The following is a 17,791-nucleotide window of genomic DNA, read 5'->3' as shown; positions in this document are numbered from 1 at the left end:
TTTCAAACTCTCCTAACTTGACAGATGGAAAGTGAACCTTCTTTTCTCAAATAAAATTTCTTCTATATTTTATCTTGTGTTTACTCTCTCAGTCACTGGGCTCACAATTTTCAATTCTTTTAGCTGTTCATGCCCAACTTCCAAATAATCACAAGTACTAAAATTTTCCCCTCATTTATCTTGTACATCCATCATCAACTTCTTTTATTGCATCTTTTATTTAAAACAGACTATCTGTTTGCTTCCTCCTGATGTGACTAAAATGAAATAATGCATAAATATTATTTCCCCTTTAAAGTCAATTATAGAAACAAAGTCTAAGAGGGACTAGGATCAATATTGGAATGATTTTCTAGCTCCTTTTTCCTCTAACATCACAACTTATTTTTCCATGCAAGCAAGTTCTACCTCTTTTACGTTATAGTCACCTCATAACACACATTGTCCAAATCTCGTTTGCATTTTAGGTGTTAATATAAAATGTCTTAATATGTTTAAAATTTATTTATTTCATTATGCCTCCCCTCCCTTACTATGAAATCCTTTGCTAGGGTGGAAAAGCTGAGCATTACATATTTCTTTATTCAAAGTAGAGTCTATGCTTCAAAAAACAAAGGTATTGGAGGCTGCAGAGATAGCACAGTGGGTAGGGCGTTTGCTTTGCACGCAGCCGACCCGGGTTCGATTCCAAGTATCCCGTATGGTCCCCTGAGCACCGCCAGGAGTAACTCCTGAGTGCAGAACCAGGAGTAACCCCTGTGCATCGCCGGGTGTGACCCAAAAAGAAAACAAAAGTATTTAAAGTTTAACACCTTCAGACAAAATATCAAAGGCAGTCAATTCATAAGCATTCTAAGGTTGTTGCACTCCCCAAATTTAAATTTATGTGTGCAGAATTCTTTTTAAAGTCACTGTGAGTTCTGCCCCCACAAAAGTTTCACACAAGGGGAAAAGAAGAAGCACTTGAACATAAGTAAGTAGAACAAACTTTAATAAGCTCTCACAATAAATATTTACCTACGGGACTAGAACAGCTGCACGGTAAAAACTGTTTAATAACCCTCTGTTAAATATTTTTATTTATTTAAATTAAAATCATATGCAGAGTATATAGTAAATGAGCAGAATTTACATAACATCCATTTCAAAAAGTAGGCTACTAGAGGGATGTGCTATTATACAAATATCTTAAATATTGCATTCTTCAGTTTTCCTTGACATATTTATGGTGATTCATTTAAAGTCAACCATCATTGAATATAAATATTATGGTCATATTTTACCAAATGTATAATTTATATTATATATATTATCTATTATGTGCATAATATATATTTGGATAAAATATGATATCCAAATTTATTTAGCAAAATATTTTGAAGTAATGAATTTTTCTGCTTTCCTTGATACATGTTGAGTAATGGATTAAAACCACCTACATCATTTTGCATAAATATGATAAGGCAGATATACTTGGTCTGAAAATGGTATCTATAACCTAGCATGTAGTTTCAAGGGAAGAAAATAAGTGAATTAATTGGCAATTTTCTCACAGAATGTGGCTTCTTAAATGATGGGGCCTGCATAAGACTCCTTCAAGATTTTCAATGACTATAAACTATTAGGAACTAATTTATCTTCTTTGCCAATGTTAGTAACATCTGCAAGAATTTGCTTTAATTCCATTTCAGAAAAACAAGGCTTTTTGTTTCTTTGGAACTCTTGCTACTTCTGCCTCATTTGTAGTCACAACTCTTATTTATGACACTAAAACTATTCCATAGCAATTAATTCCAAAGTTATAAATATGATAATGAGTCCAAGAAATAAATTCATACATTCTCTCTTATCTCCAACATTTTATATATCTAACAAAAAACCACTTTATCTAATAAAACACTTTGAGGAAAAATGCTGAAATCAAAGACAAGGTAAATTTTGGATTGAAAGATATTTCTAGACACTCTCCTTCATCCCAGTGTTTCAAGCATTCTAAGTTGATCTTGAATAAATACTAGGGGTTGGAGAAATAGAAATAGGTAGGTAATGTGTTTGCCTTGCATGTGATTCAGTCCCTGGCATACCATATGGTCCAGCAAACACTGCCAGGAGTAATTTTTGAGTGCAGAGCCAGGAGTAACCCCTCAGCATCACTGGTTGTGGCCCCCAAACCAAAAGCAAAACCATCCAAACAGAAACATGAGTAATACTAAAGTCCGATTTGAGTCTTTCACATTCTAGTTGATTAGTGATAACAATGCTGTGCAAAAGCTGTTTCTTCTCCTGTGCTTTAGCCCTTCCCAGAATTTATGGTGCAATGCCATTCATAAATTCATTAGCATTTTAATAGCAAAATATATTATTTCTATTTGAAACACTGAGCTCAGATGAGAGCCATCTCATGAGGCAGAATTGATTTGGTAAGATGATGGTTATTTGTACCTATATTTACAAAATTAGTACAAGAGTTTTTATCACAGAATATGACAGGGTATCAAGGCAGCCCTGTGGGAATTCAAAAACTAGAAAGTCTATTTCATTATATAAAATATATTTAAGATTTTCTTATTTGAGGAATAAAGCCCCTGAAAATGGGTTATTTAATATAAGTTCAAAGTCTTCAACCAAAAAAAAAAAATGAAAAAAGGAAGATCTATTGAAGAGGACTTTTAAAAGGATTCTGCCAATATTAATAAAGTGAATGAAAAAGAGTAGGCTCAAGTTGCCCACTTATATTCTTTACAGTGGCTCAAAAAACACACAGGGGTCACCGACCTTCACTTGAGGACAACATTCAAGGGGTACTAGATTAAAAATATCAGTAATGTTATAGGCATTTAATTAGGCTTACCGAAAATATAAATTTCTCTTATTCCCTTCTGTCATTTTACTAGCGTGTCATATTTTATTTCCCTGAAGAGCACAAGTGGGCTGGGGAGAACCAACAATTAAAATCCAATTTGTATATATCTTCCCCTTACTAAGAATGTCGTAAGAATATAAATTAGAATTGCCTATGGACAGAGTAAATTGCCAAATTTAAAATAATGTATAAATCGATGAAAAAAATATACTAATCTATATAATCTTCCTATAGTATCATAGTTCTTGTGAAATGTTTTCAATTTATACTAAACATTGTAGAATTAAAATCTTAACTTTTTCCCTTGACATTTAAATTATTAACCTTTGCTTTTTTAAAGAAAAAAATTGTTAAAATGTCCAAGTTTCTAGACCTCAACTAATATTTAATATACATAACTTTAATTAATGGCTAAAGGTTTTGCTTGGTATGTTGATTTTACTTCATTTTAAATTCTGAGGGTTTTTTTAAAGGGGCAAAATAATCTAATATAGTGTTATTAGGAAAGAGTTACAATGGCAAAAGTTAGTTCTGTAGCACTGTAGCAACTGTTATCCAGTTGCTCATCAATTTGCTCCAGTGGGCACCAGCTCCATTGTGGGACTTGTTGTTACTGTTTTTGGCATATCGAATACACCATGGGGAGCTTGCCAGGCTCTGCCATGCAGGCGGGATACTCTCAGTAGCTTGCCAGGCTCTCCGAGAGGAATCGAACTTGGGTCGACCGCTTGCAAGGCAAATGCCCTACCCGCTGTGCTATCGCTCCAGTCATCTTTTCCTAAGTATAACTCAAAACCAGAGTAATTATGGGCACATATTAGGTACTCCAGCCTCAGTTCTAAGAGAAGTAAATCTGGTGAATGTCATCACAGTATGGTTATAATAGTTAATACTTAAAACTTCTCACCCTTTGTATTTCAATTTACATATGATGATGACTGTTATCAAAGTTTGTTGTGGTAAGGGCTAGAGTGATCATACAGCCGTAATGTACTTACTTTGCACGTGGCCAATCCAGGTTCAATTGCTGGCAATACATACAGTCCTTGGATCACTGCCAAGATTAATTCCTGAGTGCACAGGAGTAAGCTCTGAGAATCACTGGATGTGGCCCAAAAAATAAAACAAACAAAAAACAAAACAAAAAAATAAACAAAAACTAGCTGTGGTAATAATTTCAAAATACAAACAGCAAAACTGTTTTATCTAAAACTAATACAATATATATGCCAATTATTTCTCAATAAAGAAATTCATTCATTAAATAAACAATACAGACTTTGTAAAGTCTAAGGCAATGCTTAGAAAGAGTTGTCTGAGGAAACAGTGTAAGACTGTAAGCAGATACAGTAAATTTGTCTTATGTAAAAATCTTAATCTGGAATTCCCAAAGTGACCAATACTGTCTTTAACTGTTCCCACTTGCTGCTGGAATGATCCAGGAGGGCAGCAGTAGTTTCAGGCACATTTGAGGACCACTTATTTTGCTATTCTTTTAAAGAAGGTAGATTTTGGGGTGGGTAATAAGAAAATATCATGCTTGGTGGGCCAAATGTGTTTGGGAAACTGTGATTTAGGTCCTAGCTTTTTAAATTGTGGATTGTAACCTCAAAAAGCGTTGCATGATGTAAAAAAATTGTTTAAGAATTAGAGACATAATATAGAGGTTAAGTGCATGCCTCAAATACAGCCAAATATGTTTCAATTCTGGTAGCACATCTGGTTCCCTGAACAATGCCAAGAATGATCCCTGATCTTTACTTCCTTTGTGATAAAATAAACATAAGAATAATCCCCACCTCATCAGATGTTTTTGAGAATCAACTAAAATGAGTACATTGAGAAAGCACTTTTCACACAGTATACAAGTATATATAAGTATATGGGTTGGAGTATAGCACAGCAGGTAGGACGTTTGCCTCGCAGGAGGTCAACACAGGTTCAATTCCTCCATCCCTCATGGAGAGCCCGACAAGCTACCAAGAGTATCCCGCCCGCATAGCAGAGCCTGGCAAACTCCCTGTGGCATACTCTATATGCCAAAAAACAGTAATAACAGGTCTCACAATGAAGACGTTACTGGTGCCCACTTGAGCAAATCGATGAATAAAGGGAGGACAGTGCTACAAACAAGTATAGATAATTTGCCTCTTGTTAAAGTAATTTGTTTTTCATTGGAAGTAAATAAGCCTATTATGCCTATTTTAGAGAATTAAAATAATATCTATAATAGAAAGAGATGTATATTAACTAAGAAGTTCATTCCTGCAACTCGTATTTACTGAATTTTTACTATGAGCCATGTTTACTGTCAGCTACAGAGGTAACAGAGTTTAAAGATGGTTGCCTTCCTTCAAAGAGTTTACAATCTAGTGGCTCCGAAGGAAAGACATATGCTTCATCAAAGGTATGTGAGTTGCTGGTGGAGCTCTTGAGTTAGAAATCATCTTGGAAAGTATATGCATGCTTCCTGGAAGATGTAACTCTAGCTGAGTAGCTTAGAATTATAGGGAAAAGACTCATGAACTAAGACCTAGAATCAAGATAAACATGCCAAATTCCGATATGCAAAATATAACTGAGCAAGTCTGGGAAGCAAGTTAATATTAAGATAGCCTAAGATGAAGCTTAGAAGATAGAGGAAGCTGAGATCCTAACCAAGTTATTTATTTTATACTAAGGACAGATTTCTGGGAAAGATGTAATATCACTGAAAGTGGTAAAACTTGACATAGTACATTAAAACAACAGTCTAAATTAAAAGACATAACAGATTTTAAGGAAGACATAAAATAACACTGTGTTTAGATGATATGTCTTTTTTTATTCTCTACAACTTCTTAACAGGAAAGTAAAGAGTACTTACCAAATGAAACAAATAAATGAGTGAATGTAAATCTAGATGTGTTTCTTTTTTCTTTTTCTTTTTCTTTTTTTTGGCTATGCTTTGCTGTGGTCAGAGATTAGTCCTTGCAGTGTGGTACCAGGGGTCTAATGCAAGCTGGCCTTCTGCAAGGCAGATGCCCTACCCACTATACTACCACCCCGCCAGTTAGATATGTTAAATTTTGTTTGTTTGATTTTTGCTATTCACACTGGGTGCTGAGAGCTCACTACTGCTTCTGTGCTTGGAGGAACATATGTGTTCTGGGGATCAAACCCAGGTGGGTTGGATGCCAGGCAACTGCCCTACTTGGAATTTTTGTATTGGCACTCAGACCCATAGATATGTTTAATTTTTAAGACCACATTCTTTCCACTGTCTAAAAAAATCTTGTAGAAGAGTGGTGAAAGCATAGCTTAAAACCTTACAATTTTCAGATTTTGTATTCTCAAGTACTTAGGGACATTGTAACATTAATCTCTATGTCTATAATTTAAGCTTGAGTTTCCTACAGGGGAAGTTTTAAAGACTCTATTTAGGTTGCTTGCCTGTCATTAGAGGATAGCATGCCAATCTTGGCATTAATTGAATAATCTTGGCAGCCTTTCTCTGGATATTTCAGTTTTGTCTAGATTAGAAAGGGTTTAATTATATTACTGCATTGTTTTCCAGTTTATAAATTTCCCCTCCTCCCCTCGCCCAGGTATGTAAATTGTATAAATTTACCAAAAAGATTTTTTCTCCTCAATTAACAGATAAGTAGTGGTGACTTCAATTCTTACGCTATTATCCCTGACTGCATTTTATACCGACACAAGATTTTTTTAAGCCGCTGCACTGTTAAACAAGTTAAAACAAAACCCAAAATAATGCCCCCAAACCCCAACATTGTTATTTCTGCAGAAATTTCTGAATACTAGAAGATTTTCTTTTTACCTTTCCTGCTGATTTTTGGTGTATATTATTTTTTAAATAAAGAATTCCATGCCGTTCTCTGAGATACTTCATTTCATATATTGTTTACATATGGTCCCGAATCTCCAGTACTTAAATCATTTCAATTGGACTGTTCATCAAAATTCATTTAGTTACCTCCCACCCCTCACCCGCAAATGGTGAAACTCAGCTTTCAGTAGAAAATGTTGAGGTTGAACTTAGGCTTCTTTCCTTGGTTAACATTTGGATTCACTAAGGATGATGATGATGATGCTGATGGTGATGATGATATGATGATGATGATGATGATGTAGCCTAGATCTAATTCTCAAAGGCATTCAATGGGACACTTTCTCATCCCAACACATTCACAACATGCTAACTCAAGTTCGTGTCGTCTTTCTTATTAAAAAGGTGGACGGGGAGTGTGTGGTGGTGTGTGTGATCTGTTATCTACGTGACCTTCCCTGGTAGGGTCAGCTCCTAGTGATCCCTTCACCTTTGCAAAAGCATCCAAACTGGGTCCGCAGTTTTAATTTCTCTCCATTCTCGCCATCTAGTGGTTACGAGTGACATAAGCTTGGTTTAAGGAAAATGCCTAACAATTGGGGGGTTGGGGGGACACGAAAAACAAAACGGTTGGCCGCGACAATATCTTGGTCTCTCACCCTGGACTTACTCCCCCACCCCGCCCCGCCCCCCAGAACCCCTTTAGCTCCTGGACCCCCGAGCTCTGCTCAGGGACCTTGCTGGGAGAACGGAGGGGATGCACCCTTGCAGAGAGAGACGCACGCCTTTAGACGCTGTCATTTTCAAGACGGGCTCGATAGCCCGACTGTCATCCGCAAAGGACGGGGACAAGAGTAGTGACAAGCCCGAGGGCGAAGAGGCTGTCTGACTTTTCTGCAAGTTGGCTCGCTGGGACGCATTAGCTCCTGCCACGTTAACCTCTGGTTTTGCACAGAGAAAAGAGAAAGAGGAAAAAGCACTTATTAAACGTTGCGTTGCGGGGCTTTGCAGGGCTGGCGACCGAGTACCCTAGAGAAGACTACCAGTTCCTGCGCGTTCCGCTCCGCTCACCCTCCTTCCCAGCTTCTCTCTCCTCTCTTTCACCCCCATTTTTTCCCACGCTCGCCTGGCACCGGGATCCGGGGAGGCAGAGGAGCGAGCCACCGGGTCCCCCATCCTCTTCTTCCCCCCAAATCACCGCAGCCCGGCGCATTCGGCTTCCCTTTGTTCATCGAGACTCTTGCTCTCCTCCCCGGCAAGAGCCACCTGGATGCTCTCCCTCGGTGACATTTTGCGCCGGGGCTGGTGGGTGGCTGGGGTGGAGCGAGACGAGCCCGAGGGGGGCGGGGGCGGAGAAAGGTCAAGGCGAGGGAAAGGCGAGAGACGCCTCGGCTAAACCTGCGCGGCGAGGCGTGCTCGCGCTTATTTATTTATTTTTTCCTCCGGCTCCATCGATCGCACGGGGCAGAGCCGCGCGGGGAGCCCGGAGGGGAGATGCAGGACCACCCACGGGCGGGGAAGCAGCGAGCAGCCCGCCCGCGCCCCCGCGCAGCACAGCGCCTCCTGCCTCTGCGCTCGGGCGATAGCCCGCGCGGGCCCCGGCCCCGGCTCCAGCGCGCCGCCACCGCCACCGCCACCGCCGCCGCCGCCGCCGCCGCCGCCTCGCGCCCGCCCGCTCCGCAGCCCCGTGGCCCGGCGGCCGCCCCGCACCCCCGCTCCGCTTCGGCCCCGGCGACGGCGTCGTCGGCTCAGTAAGTTGGCAGGAGCGAGTCCCCCTCGGTTGTCGCCTCCCCCGCACCTTTTGAACTTGTTGCTGCTGCTCGGCTCGCCTGCGCTTGGCTTTTTGGAAGGTGAAAAGGAGGAGGCAAGCCACGGAGGGGGAAGGGGGAAGGGGGAAGAAGAGCTCGCCGGGGCTTTATTTATGCTCCCTCGGCGCCTGGGATTCGGCTGCTGCTCGCGAGCTACTGCTGGCTCGGCTCTCTCTACCCCTTCCGGGGGCATCGCTGGGAGAAAGTCTCTATGCAACTCAGCCCCGGCGCGCACTCGGCCAGGTATGTACCGCGGGCGAGGCGCGGGCTGCGCCGAGGCAGATGCTGCTGCTGCCGCGGCGGCGGCGGCGGCTGCCTGCTCCCGGGCGCTGTAACTGGCACGCTGCACCTGAGCTGAACTTGCAAAGAGAGTGAAGGGACCCGGCTGTGCGGACGCCGTCGGCGGACGCCAGGGGTGCTTGTCGTTGCGATCGGTGGGGGAAGAGTGGGGGGGCCCCCCCCGGCTCCTCACACCGCCCACCGTGCCCGCCGTCCACCACCTCCACCTCTGCCAATCAATCCGGCGGCCCCCGGGAGTCCAGGCGGGGACCCGACTCCCGAAAAGACGTGGGGGGCAGCGGCCGCCTCTCGGAACGCGGCAACAACAGGTCGCCTCTAGGAGACTCCTTTGGCGGGAAGGGCCCATTTGGACTGGCCAGGTTGGAAGACGCTGCAAGGAGAGGGCGGTAGGGGGGGTGGAGGAACGGGGTTCTCCACTCGGTCCCAAGGCCAACCGCTGAGTGACTGCCTTTGGTCCTGGCTCCCCAATACGACACCGACTTGTGAGTCCACTACCTGTCAACGGTCTCCTCAAGGGACATATCCAGGACACCTGTTTGGAGAACTGCTGCGTCTACAACCCCCTGTGTAGTAGTGTGTTTGTGTGTGCGTGTGTGTGCGCGTGTGTGTGCGTGTGTGTGGCCTGGGTGGCCTGGGCCCCCAGCTACCTGACGTTTGTTGAGGTTCTGTTGGACGTAACTGGGAGGACGTTTTCTTCCTTTCTCCCGGGTTGTTTGCAAGAGCTTGTTGGAAGGCAACTTGCCCTGCTGACTCTCGTGACTGCACTCGGATCTCAGCCTTGGAGGAAGAGCCTTCTCTGGATTCCCAGGAAACTGCCCCTGGAAGCCGCAGCCTCCACCACCACCACCACCACCACCACCACCACCACCACCACCACCACCACCACCACCGCGTGCCCGGCAGGAGGCGGATTACGTGTGTTCATTGGAGGGTTTTCTGGTCTGACCAGCTGTTGAGGCTCCGCGGCCCGGCCCGCCCTTACGTCGAGGCAGCATGGCAGCTGGGGTCGCAGCATGGCTGCCCTTCGCCAGGGCCGCGGCCATCGGCTGGATGCCCGTGGCCTCGGGGCCCATGCCCGCGCCCCCGAGGCAGGAGAGGAAACGGACCCAGGACGCCCTGATCGTGCTGAACGTGAGCGGCACCCGCTTCCAGACGTGGCAGGACACCCTGGAGCGGTACCCGGACACGCTGCTGGGCAGTTCCGAGAGGGACTTCTTCTATCACCCGGAGACCCAGCAGTACTTTTTCGACCGCGACCCGGACATCTTCCGCCACATCCTCAACTTCTACCGCACGGGCAAGCTGCACTACCCGCGGCACGAGTGCATCTCGGCCTACGACGAGGAGCTGGCCTTCTTCGGCCTCATCCCCGAGATCATCGGCGACTGCTGCTACGAGGAGTACAAGGACCGGCGGCGGGAGAACGCCGAGCGGCTGCAGGACGACGCGGACACTGACACCACGGGCGAGAGCGCGCTGCCCACCATGACGGCCCGCCAGCGGGTGTGGCGGGCCTTCGAGAACCCGCACACCAGCACCATGGCCCTGGTGTTCTACTACGTGACGGGCTTCTTCATCGCCGTGTCGGTCATCGCCAACGTGGTGGAGACGGTGCCGTGCGGCTCGAGCCCGGGCCACATCAAAGAGCTGCCGTGCGGGGAGCGCTACGCCGTGGCCTTCTTCTGCCTGGACACGGCCTGCGTCATGATCTTCACCGTCGAGTACCTGCTGCGCCTGGCCGCCGCGCCCAGCCGCTACCGCTTCGTGCGCAGCGTCATGAGCATCATCGACGTGGTGGCCATCCTGCCTTACTACATCGGGCTGGTGATGACGGACAACGAGGATGTCAGCGGGGCCTTCGTCACCCTGCGGGTGTTCCGAGTCTTCCGGATCTTTAAGTTTTCCCGCCACTCGCAAGGCCTGCGCATCCTGGGCTACACGCTCAAGAGCTGCGCCTCGGAGCTGGGCTTCTTGCTCTTCTCGCTCACCATGGCCATCATCATCTTCGCCACCGTTATGTTCTACGCGGAGAAGGGCTCGTCGGCCAGCAAGTTCACCAGCATCCCTGCCGCCTTCTGGTATACCATCGTCACCATGACCACCCTAGGGTAGGTGCCCGCCAGGGCAGTGGGATCAAGGGTTGGGGTGGGAAAAGGGGGTGGGGGGTGGGGGTGGTTGTTGGTGGTGTTGGGGGGTATGAAGGATCTATAAGAATTCAGAGGAGGAAATGATGTTTCTCTTTCCTAGATAGGCTTAGGACAGCATTAGCGAAATGAGTTTGCAGAATTCTTTTGAACTCTTGTAACTCGGTGGGTTCTCGACATTTATGTCCTTATGGAGCTGTTGGCAAGGAGTGAAATGGGGATGTCTTATTGTGATGAAGTCACAGATTTTGGTGTGCCTGATTCGAGGCATACATTTGTGCTTTTTTGTTTTTAAGGAAAACGGAATGTGGATCCAAGGATATGTATACTATATGTTGAAATGCCTAGAAAGTGCATCACGGTAGTGAAACAAAAAGTTTACATGTTTCTTTGAAGTTCTATTCTTCTAGAATATATTATCGGGACATTCATTTTTTTCCCATTTAGGACCCATCATTCTACATTTACAACATTATAAAACAGATCATAGCACCATCGAAGGATTTTGTAACATATGTGCATATTCATATATATGCATCTTAATTTTGACTAACAGGTTAGGCAGTGTTTAATATCATGGCTGAAATTGCTCAAATCTACAAAATGCAGTGGACTGGTATTTGCAACATACTGAAGACTTAGCTAGGTTCACAATTTAGACCAAAGAAACAAATAGCTGTCATCTATGCATATTTGTAATGAAAACATCAGGTAGAGGACCTTTGAGTTTCACAGTCACCAAGATTTATTTGTCTTATAAAATTTTGGTGTCCTAATATCCTTTTTTGGAATTCTTCCGTGAACTCTTTTATTTGTGGGCAATGGCGTTCTGTAATCAAGTGACATCCTGAGTCAATGTTTTAAAAATATTAATTTTAAACTAGAATCAAGGTTTTACAGATAGTACAAAAAGGAAAACTGAAATACTGTTAATCAAACTGTAGAAAAGTAGCAACATTTACATGTTAGAGAATCTAGTAAAAGACTAAGAATCTTTTACTTTTATGAGTTTTTAGATAAGCCAAATACTGATGTTAGCAATCATTTTTCAGCCTTAGGCTGCTCAGTAGAATTAGGATTGGTAATAGTAAAGAAAAAAGTTATTCCCAAGACTGCTTTTTAAGTTTTGTGTTCCTGGCTAATTTAATTGCCTCCTTTAAATGACAGTGTGGTTAAAATCAAGTAAATTTTATTAGACATATTGTGTTGAACAGAACTTCTTATGTTGTTATATGCACAACTACTGGAATATTTTATGTGTAAATGATTTTTGGGCCAAGCTAATTATGAAATCATGGTAAAGTGCAATATGCTGATAAAAATTTTTACTTAGTCTTACACTTTGCAAAAATGTACATTTTCAAAAATGACTTAGTAAAAATCCTTATCCTAAATTTCATTCCTTTCCTATTTGTAATTTTGTGACAAATTGTGAAGCTCATGCAGAATGCCTTCTAGTATAGGTGTTTATTCTAATCAAGGAGATTTATATAAATATACGTATACATGTATCCATGAATATAGAGAGGTTATTTTATTTTTTTGTCATTTGAAATTTTTGTTCAGCACAATTGGAGATTAATAATTATCAGAATTTCAATTAGAAGTGTACATGAATAAAAATGACTCCATGTTGAGAAAATACAAGAAGATATACTAAAAGGAAATGCATTTTTTAAAAGATTTGTATCTCTTACAATGTTTTTCATGAAGTATCAGTGATCTGAATAGTTATTGTTATAGTAAATATTGATAAGATGTTAATTCAACTGGTTAGAAGTTCTAGTTTGCACATTAGATGTCAGTATTTTTTACAAAAATTTCTGAATGACTTCCAAATCATTATTTTTACTGAAAAAATTATATTTATTTTTAAGGAAAAAATGAGGAAGTGTTATCCAGTAATGACATTTTAAATTTTTATAAATGAAATAATTGTAAGCATTTTTGTAATAATTTGATGAAATGAATCATAATTACTGAGTAGTATCTATGATGTGGATTTTATTCTATATGGTCTCTACATATGTCGGTTAGGAGAATTATGTATGCAACACTTTTCCAGAACTTGGAAGCAAGAGACCTAAGTAGCAATGAAGTTGAAAATTTTAATTTTCAGGAAATTAAGCTAATTAATGATCCTAATAGAATATTGCAGTAATGCTTTTTAGATGCAAAACTGTTGATGCTATCAAAATTTAGCCCATTTATTGGAGAATATATTTGAACATTTAACAATGCTTACTCTTTATAATAGAACTAAGTATTTTAGGTACTTTCTATTTCTCATCAACATAAATTTTTAACTTTTTTCTGATTTTTAAAAAAATTATTCTGCAGTTTGTGTGTCTAGCTTTTGTTTTTATTGTGACTCAACAGCTTTCTTTCAGAACAAAAATTTCAAAAATTTGTTGCATTGATTTTATATTTACACTACAGTTTTAAACTTACAGAATAAAGTTTAATATAAAAGTTTTCTAGAAAATTTACAGTAGTTGGAACTAATATCAAACTTAGTATAATAGATGGTTATGATAAATTGTTATAATAGATGACCAAGAATTCCTTATTACACTTTATTGAGACCTTTTTATTTGACTACTTTTTTTCCTAAAGAAACTAGTAATAATCATCAGTTAATAATATAAGTGTAAATGGAATCAGAATTATGATTATCAAACATTGTTATAAATATCTACATGAGAAGTAAATAAGTGCCCTATAAATCAAAACTGACAGGTTTATCTCCTGCTTCCTAGGTGATTTTAAACAATGTTCACTTGACTTTTGGTCTGGAAAAGTGAGTGGTTTGTCTTAGAACTATTGTTTATTCATTTAATCATTTTTATGCTTCCTAAAGTAGCAAATATATCATTAAAACTCTAACTTAGCAGTCAGAGTTTGCCAATATATAATTTTCCAATTAAAGAAAAGTTTTCACATAAATCTTTAAGGCTACCAATTTCTTATCAAAATATGAAACATCAGAATCACACATAAAATCAGTGAAGTAAAGGTCAGAAACGATTTAAAACAGAGTGGTTAGGTTGAGCGTTTGTGTCTTTCTTCCATAATTTCTTTCTGAAATTATTCCTTGGCCTGCACTGCATACTGATTTCTTTCCCCCATCCCTTTCCTAATGTAAACACTAATGACTGCCTTAAACTTTGTTGCGAGAAAAAGAACCTGGAATCCTTTACCTATTATGTAGTGATGTTTGGAAGTTAACATCCAGTTGTTATTTTTTCATTTTGTTGGTATACTTAAATGTTGCGAAATTTTGAATAATTTAAAATGTTTCTCAGTACTCCAAGGTGATTTTTTTAAGAATTGGGGAAATTTTAACTTTTTTCAATTATACATCAAAGTTCATGATATGATTTCTAAGTAGTTCCAGGTGGTGCATTAAATAATACGAAGAACAAACGTATTTGGCAATCCCTGTAGTCTTGGTCCGGAAAACATAGCATATATATTATGTATAAAGAGTCTAAAATAGATTTTATAGTCTTTAAAAACAAATTTTAGGCCATAGTGATAGTACAGGGGTCAGGCTCTTGCCTTGTGTGTGATTTGATCCAAGTTCGAGCACCAGTAGGACACATAGTTTCTAGAACAGTTCCAGAAGTGACAGAGGTCACTTCTAAGCACGGAGCCAAAAATAACCCCTAATACTGCTGATGTGTTCCCAGACCTCCCCTTCAAAAAATGAGTAAATGAAGACATATTATTCATGACATTGACTAAAGAACTTAAATATCTTTCCTGTCAACCTTCACTTTAACAGAAAGTTGTTTTCATTAAAGTTTGTTATGTGAAAAGAAAGTTTTACATGGCATTTTCGTATAGTTCATGCTTAGAATGAAATACTATTTTAACTTCGTTCATCTATTCTGATTTCTGAACAAATTTAAGGAATACAAATTAAAATTTATTCTTAATATGCATTAATTAGAATCAAACATGCTAGAATTATATTTATAAAGGGAAAATAGTTTTACTCTCTATAAGACTCAAAGTAGTTTATCATTTTGTAGTTTTAGTACATTTGGTAAATTTTTATTTTAAGAAGCTAAACTAAAAAAGATTTTCACTGCAATCACCTAACAATGTACTGAAATTTCCTATCTTCAGAATTTTGTGTATATTAATATCACTGTCACTGTCCTCCTGTTGTTCTTTGATTTGCTTGAGCGGGCCCAGTAATGTCTCCATTGTGAGACTTGTTGTTACTGTGTTTGGCATATTAAATACATCACGGGGAGCTTGCCAGGCTTTCCTGTGTGGGCAAGATACTCTCAATAGCTTGCCAGGCTCTAGCACAGTGGGTAGGGTGTTTGCCTTGCACAAGGCCAACCCAGGTTTTATCCCTCTGCTCTTCTCAGAGAGTCCGGCAAGCTACTGAGAGTATCCCGCTCGCATGGCAGAGCCTGGCAAGCTCCTTGTGGCATATTCAATATGTCAAAAACAGTAACAAGTCCCACAGTGGAGATGTTACTGGTACCCACTCGAGCAAATCAATTTGTTAATATATGTGTATTAATATACATTAATATTTATCCTATGTTTATCATGTGTTATATTTTATACACATTAGAATGTGTTATACTGTATGGGGCCAGGGTGATAGTACATCACATAGGGCACGTGTCTTGCATCCAGCAGATCTGGATTGGGTCCCTAGTATTCCATATGGTACCTCGAGCCTGCCAACAGTGATTCCTGAGCCCAGAGCCAGGAGTCAACCCTGAGCACTGATGGGTGTGACCCAAATGCCAAAAAAGAAAATACACATTAACATATAAGTATGTTGTATTTAATAATAAAAATATAATATGTAAAGCATATCATTAAGAAAATTAAACCTATAAATATCCTGCTGTTACTATTCTGATTATGTAGTTTTAGGGAATGTTGGGAATATACTTGACAAAATAACTTGTATAGAGACCTTTGATTTACCAATCACTGAATGCATATAAATATCTCCCCTTGTTCCAGACATATACATCAATATTGCTAAGGCAGTCATCAAGTACCTCTTTATAACAGTAAGAAATGCAAACTTTTATCTTTCTGATGTAGATTCATACTAGAAATAACACATTTTGGGGGGCAGATTAACAGCATTAAAAAGCAAATTGGTTCTTACTTGTGGTACTCAGGACTTACTCCAGGTTCTGTGCTAAGGGATCACTCCTGCTGAGGATTGGGGGAGGAGTGGGGCAGATAGAACTTGGCTTGCACATGTGCAAAACAAGTTCCCTACCCAATGTACTGTCTCTTCTACTATTCCTACAACAACTTTTCCCCATGAAGTTCTTAGAGCATATCTATTGATGCAAGTTGATAATGAAATTTCAATGAAATATTGATAAATGTAATTTTTATTCTGCTTTTAACATTTCATCAAACTGAAATATAAGTATTTTCATTTTGTTTTATTATTCATTAGAATTAGAGATATTTGACTTTGCATATGTATTTCTTAATACATACTTTTATCCAGAAATTTACTTACTCTCCTCCCCCCACACCCCTCCCCCACCCCAAACAAGTATTTGCATGACTGCCAAGCAGAAACTTGATTGGATAAATAAAATGTGTTCTCAGAACATAATTCTCTAGAGAAGAGGCCATTTTCTTTTTTTAGTCGGTTTGAGATTAGTTTTTTTTTTTTAAGGAATTTTCTTATGAGTAAAAGTTGACTTGGTTTTATTTTCTTTAAGATACTGCTTTTAATATGATATCCATTTATTTTGCAGCTTTGCAAAATTTCCTGCATATTATACTTATCTTTGTAACTGAGTTAATGAGCTTCAATGAATTCCTGAATTTCTGGTGGCAAGGATTTTTGCGGTTATTTTCTTTGTGGGTTACACATAGTCATACAATTAGATAACAGTAGTACTTTTTGAAATTAATTTATTTTTAATCTTCTTTTGGAAGACCTTAAAATGTTATCTAGGAATATGTGAGAATTATCTGAATGTTCTGCTGATGCTACAGAGATAGAAGGAATAAAATTTGCTCTTATTCTGTTAATGTAGTGCATTTCATTCATAGCTTTACTCTTTGGGACTCACTATTAACTTATTCCTCAGTATTATTTGTGGGCAAACAACTGGGTGGTACTTCACCTGGCCTTGATGGAAAAGAAAGAATATACATAATTTTGTCTGAAGTAGTTAACATCATATTGTCATATGTTTCATTACAACTGATCACATTAACTTCTCTTTTACTGAAAGAACATAAATAGTAAAAAAGCATTCATTGAAAATGAAGTACTGTTATTCTTTCAGACCTATAATAATCATTTCACTCCTTTCCCTAATCTCTGTATATATTTTACTATATTCTTAGAACAGCAGTAAGATTTGATGGTTTGGTCTATGGTCTCGTATTGAAAAGAATCTCAGAAGTAAAACACCCTCTCTACATTTTGGGGCTAATTTCTGCTTGCTTCTTCCTTTAGCATATTTTATTGGAACCTTTTAGATGTTTTGTTTTTTTTTTTCCTTTGAGAACCAGCCTTTACACTGACCCCTATGAAAATTCCTCAAACTCTCATGCTTTTCTCAGTTATAGTTGGAATTCAGTTGACAATAGGGTTATTTCATATAATATATAGTTTTACATTTCCTCCTAACTAGGTTGAAAGATTTTGAGATTTGAATCTCTAAATTTGGGGGATTTCTTACTTAGTTTCGTGCCCAAATATGGAACAATTTCTGTTAAGATACCGCTGATCCTGGTGTGAGATGATCCTTACATACTATGAAGAGCTCCTTAGCAATAGAACTATAAATACCATCTCATTATGAGTGATAATTTCCTTATCTAA

The 17,791-nt window shown here is 40.0% G+C and overlaps 1 protein-coding gene across 1 annotated transcript in view; it reads left to right on the top strand.

Annotated features, from left to right (window-relative positions):
* Window positions 1–9,772: 9,772 nt before the first annotated feature.
* The window catches only part of KCND2 (potassium voltage-gated channel subfamily D member 2), a 517,861-nt gene continuing 509,842 nt past the window's right edge, over window positions 9,773–17,791 (top strand). Inside the window, exon 1 of the mRNA XM_056117991.1 lies at window positions 9,773–10,908. Within this exon, the coding sequence (XP_055973966.1) occupies window positions 9,794–10,908 (1,115 nt within the window). The 5' untranslated portion in view covers window positions 9,773–9,793. The remainder of the gene's footprint in view (window positions 10,909–17,791) is intronic.

Source organism: Sorex fumeus, unplaced genomic scaffold (genome assembly GCF_029834395.1).
Source record: "Sorex fumeus unplaced genomic scaffold, SorFum_2.1 ptg000037l, whole genome shotgun sequence".
Taxonomy (NCBI): Eukaryota; Metazoa; Chordata; class Mammalia; order Eulipotyphla; family Soricidae; genus Sorex; species Sorex fumeus.
Note: the sequence above shows the minus strand (reverse complement) of the source record. Positions and strands in the feature narration are given on the sequence as shown.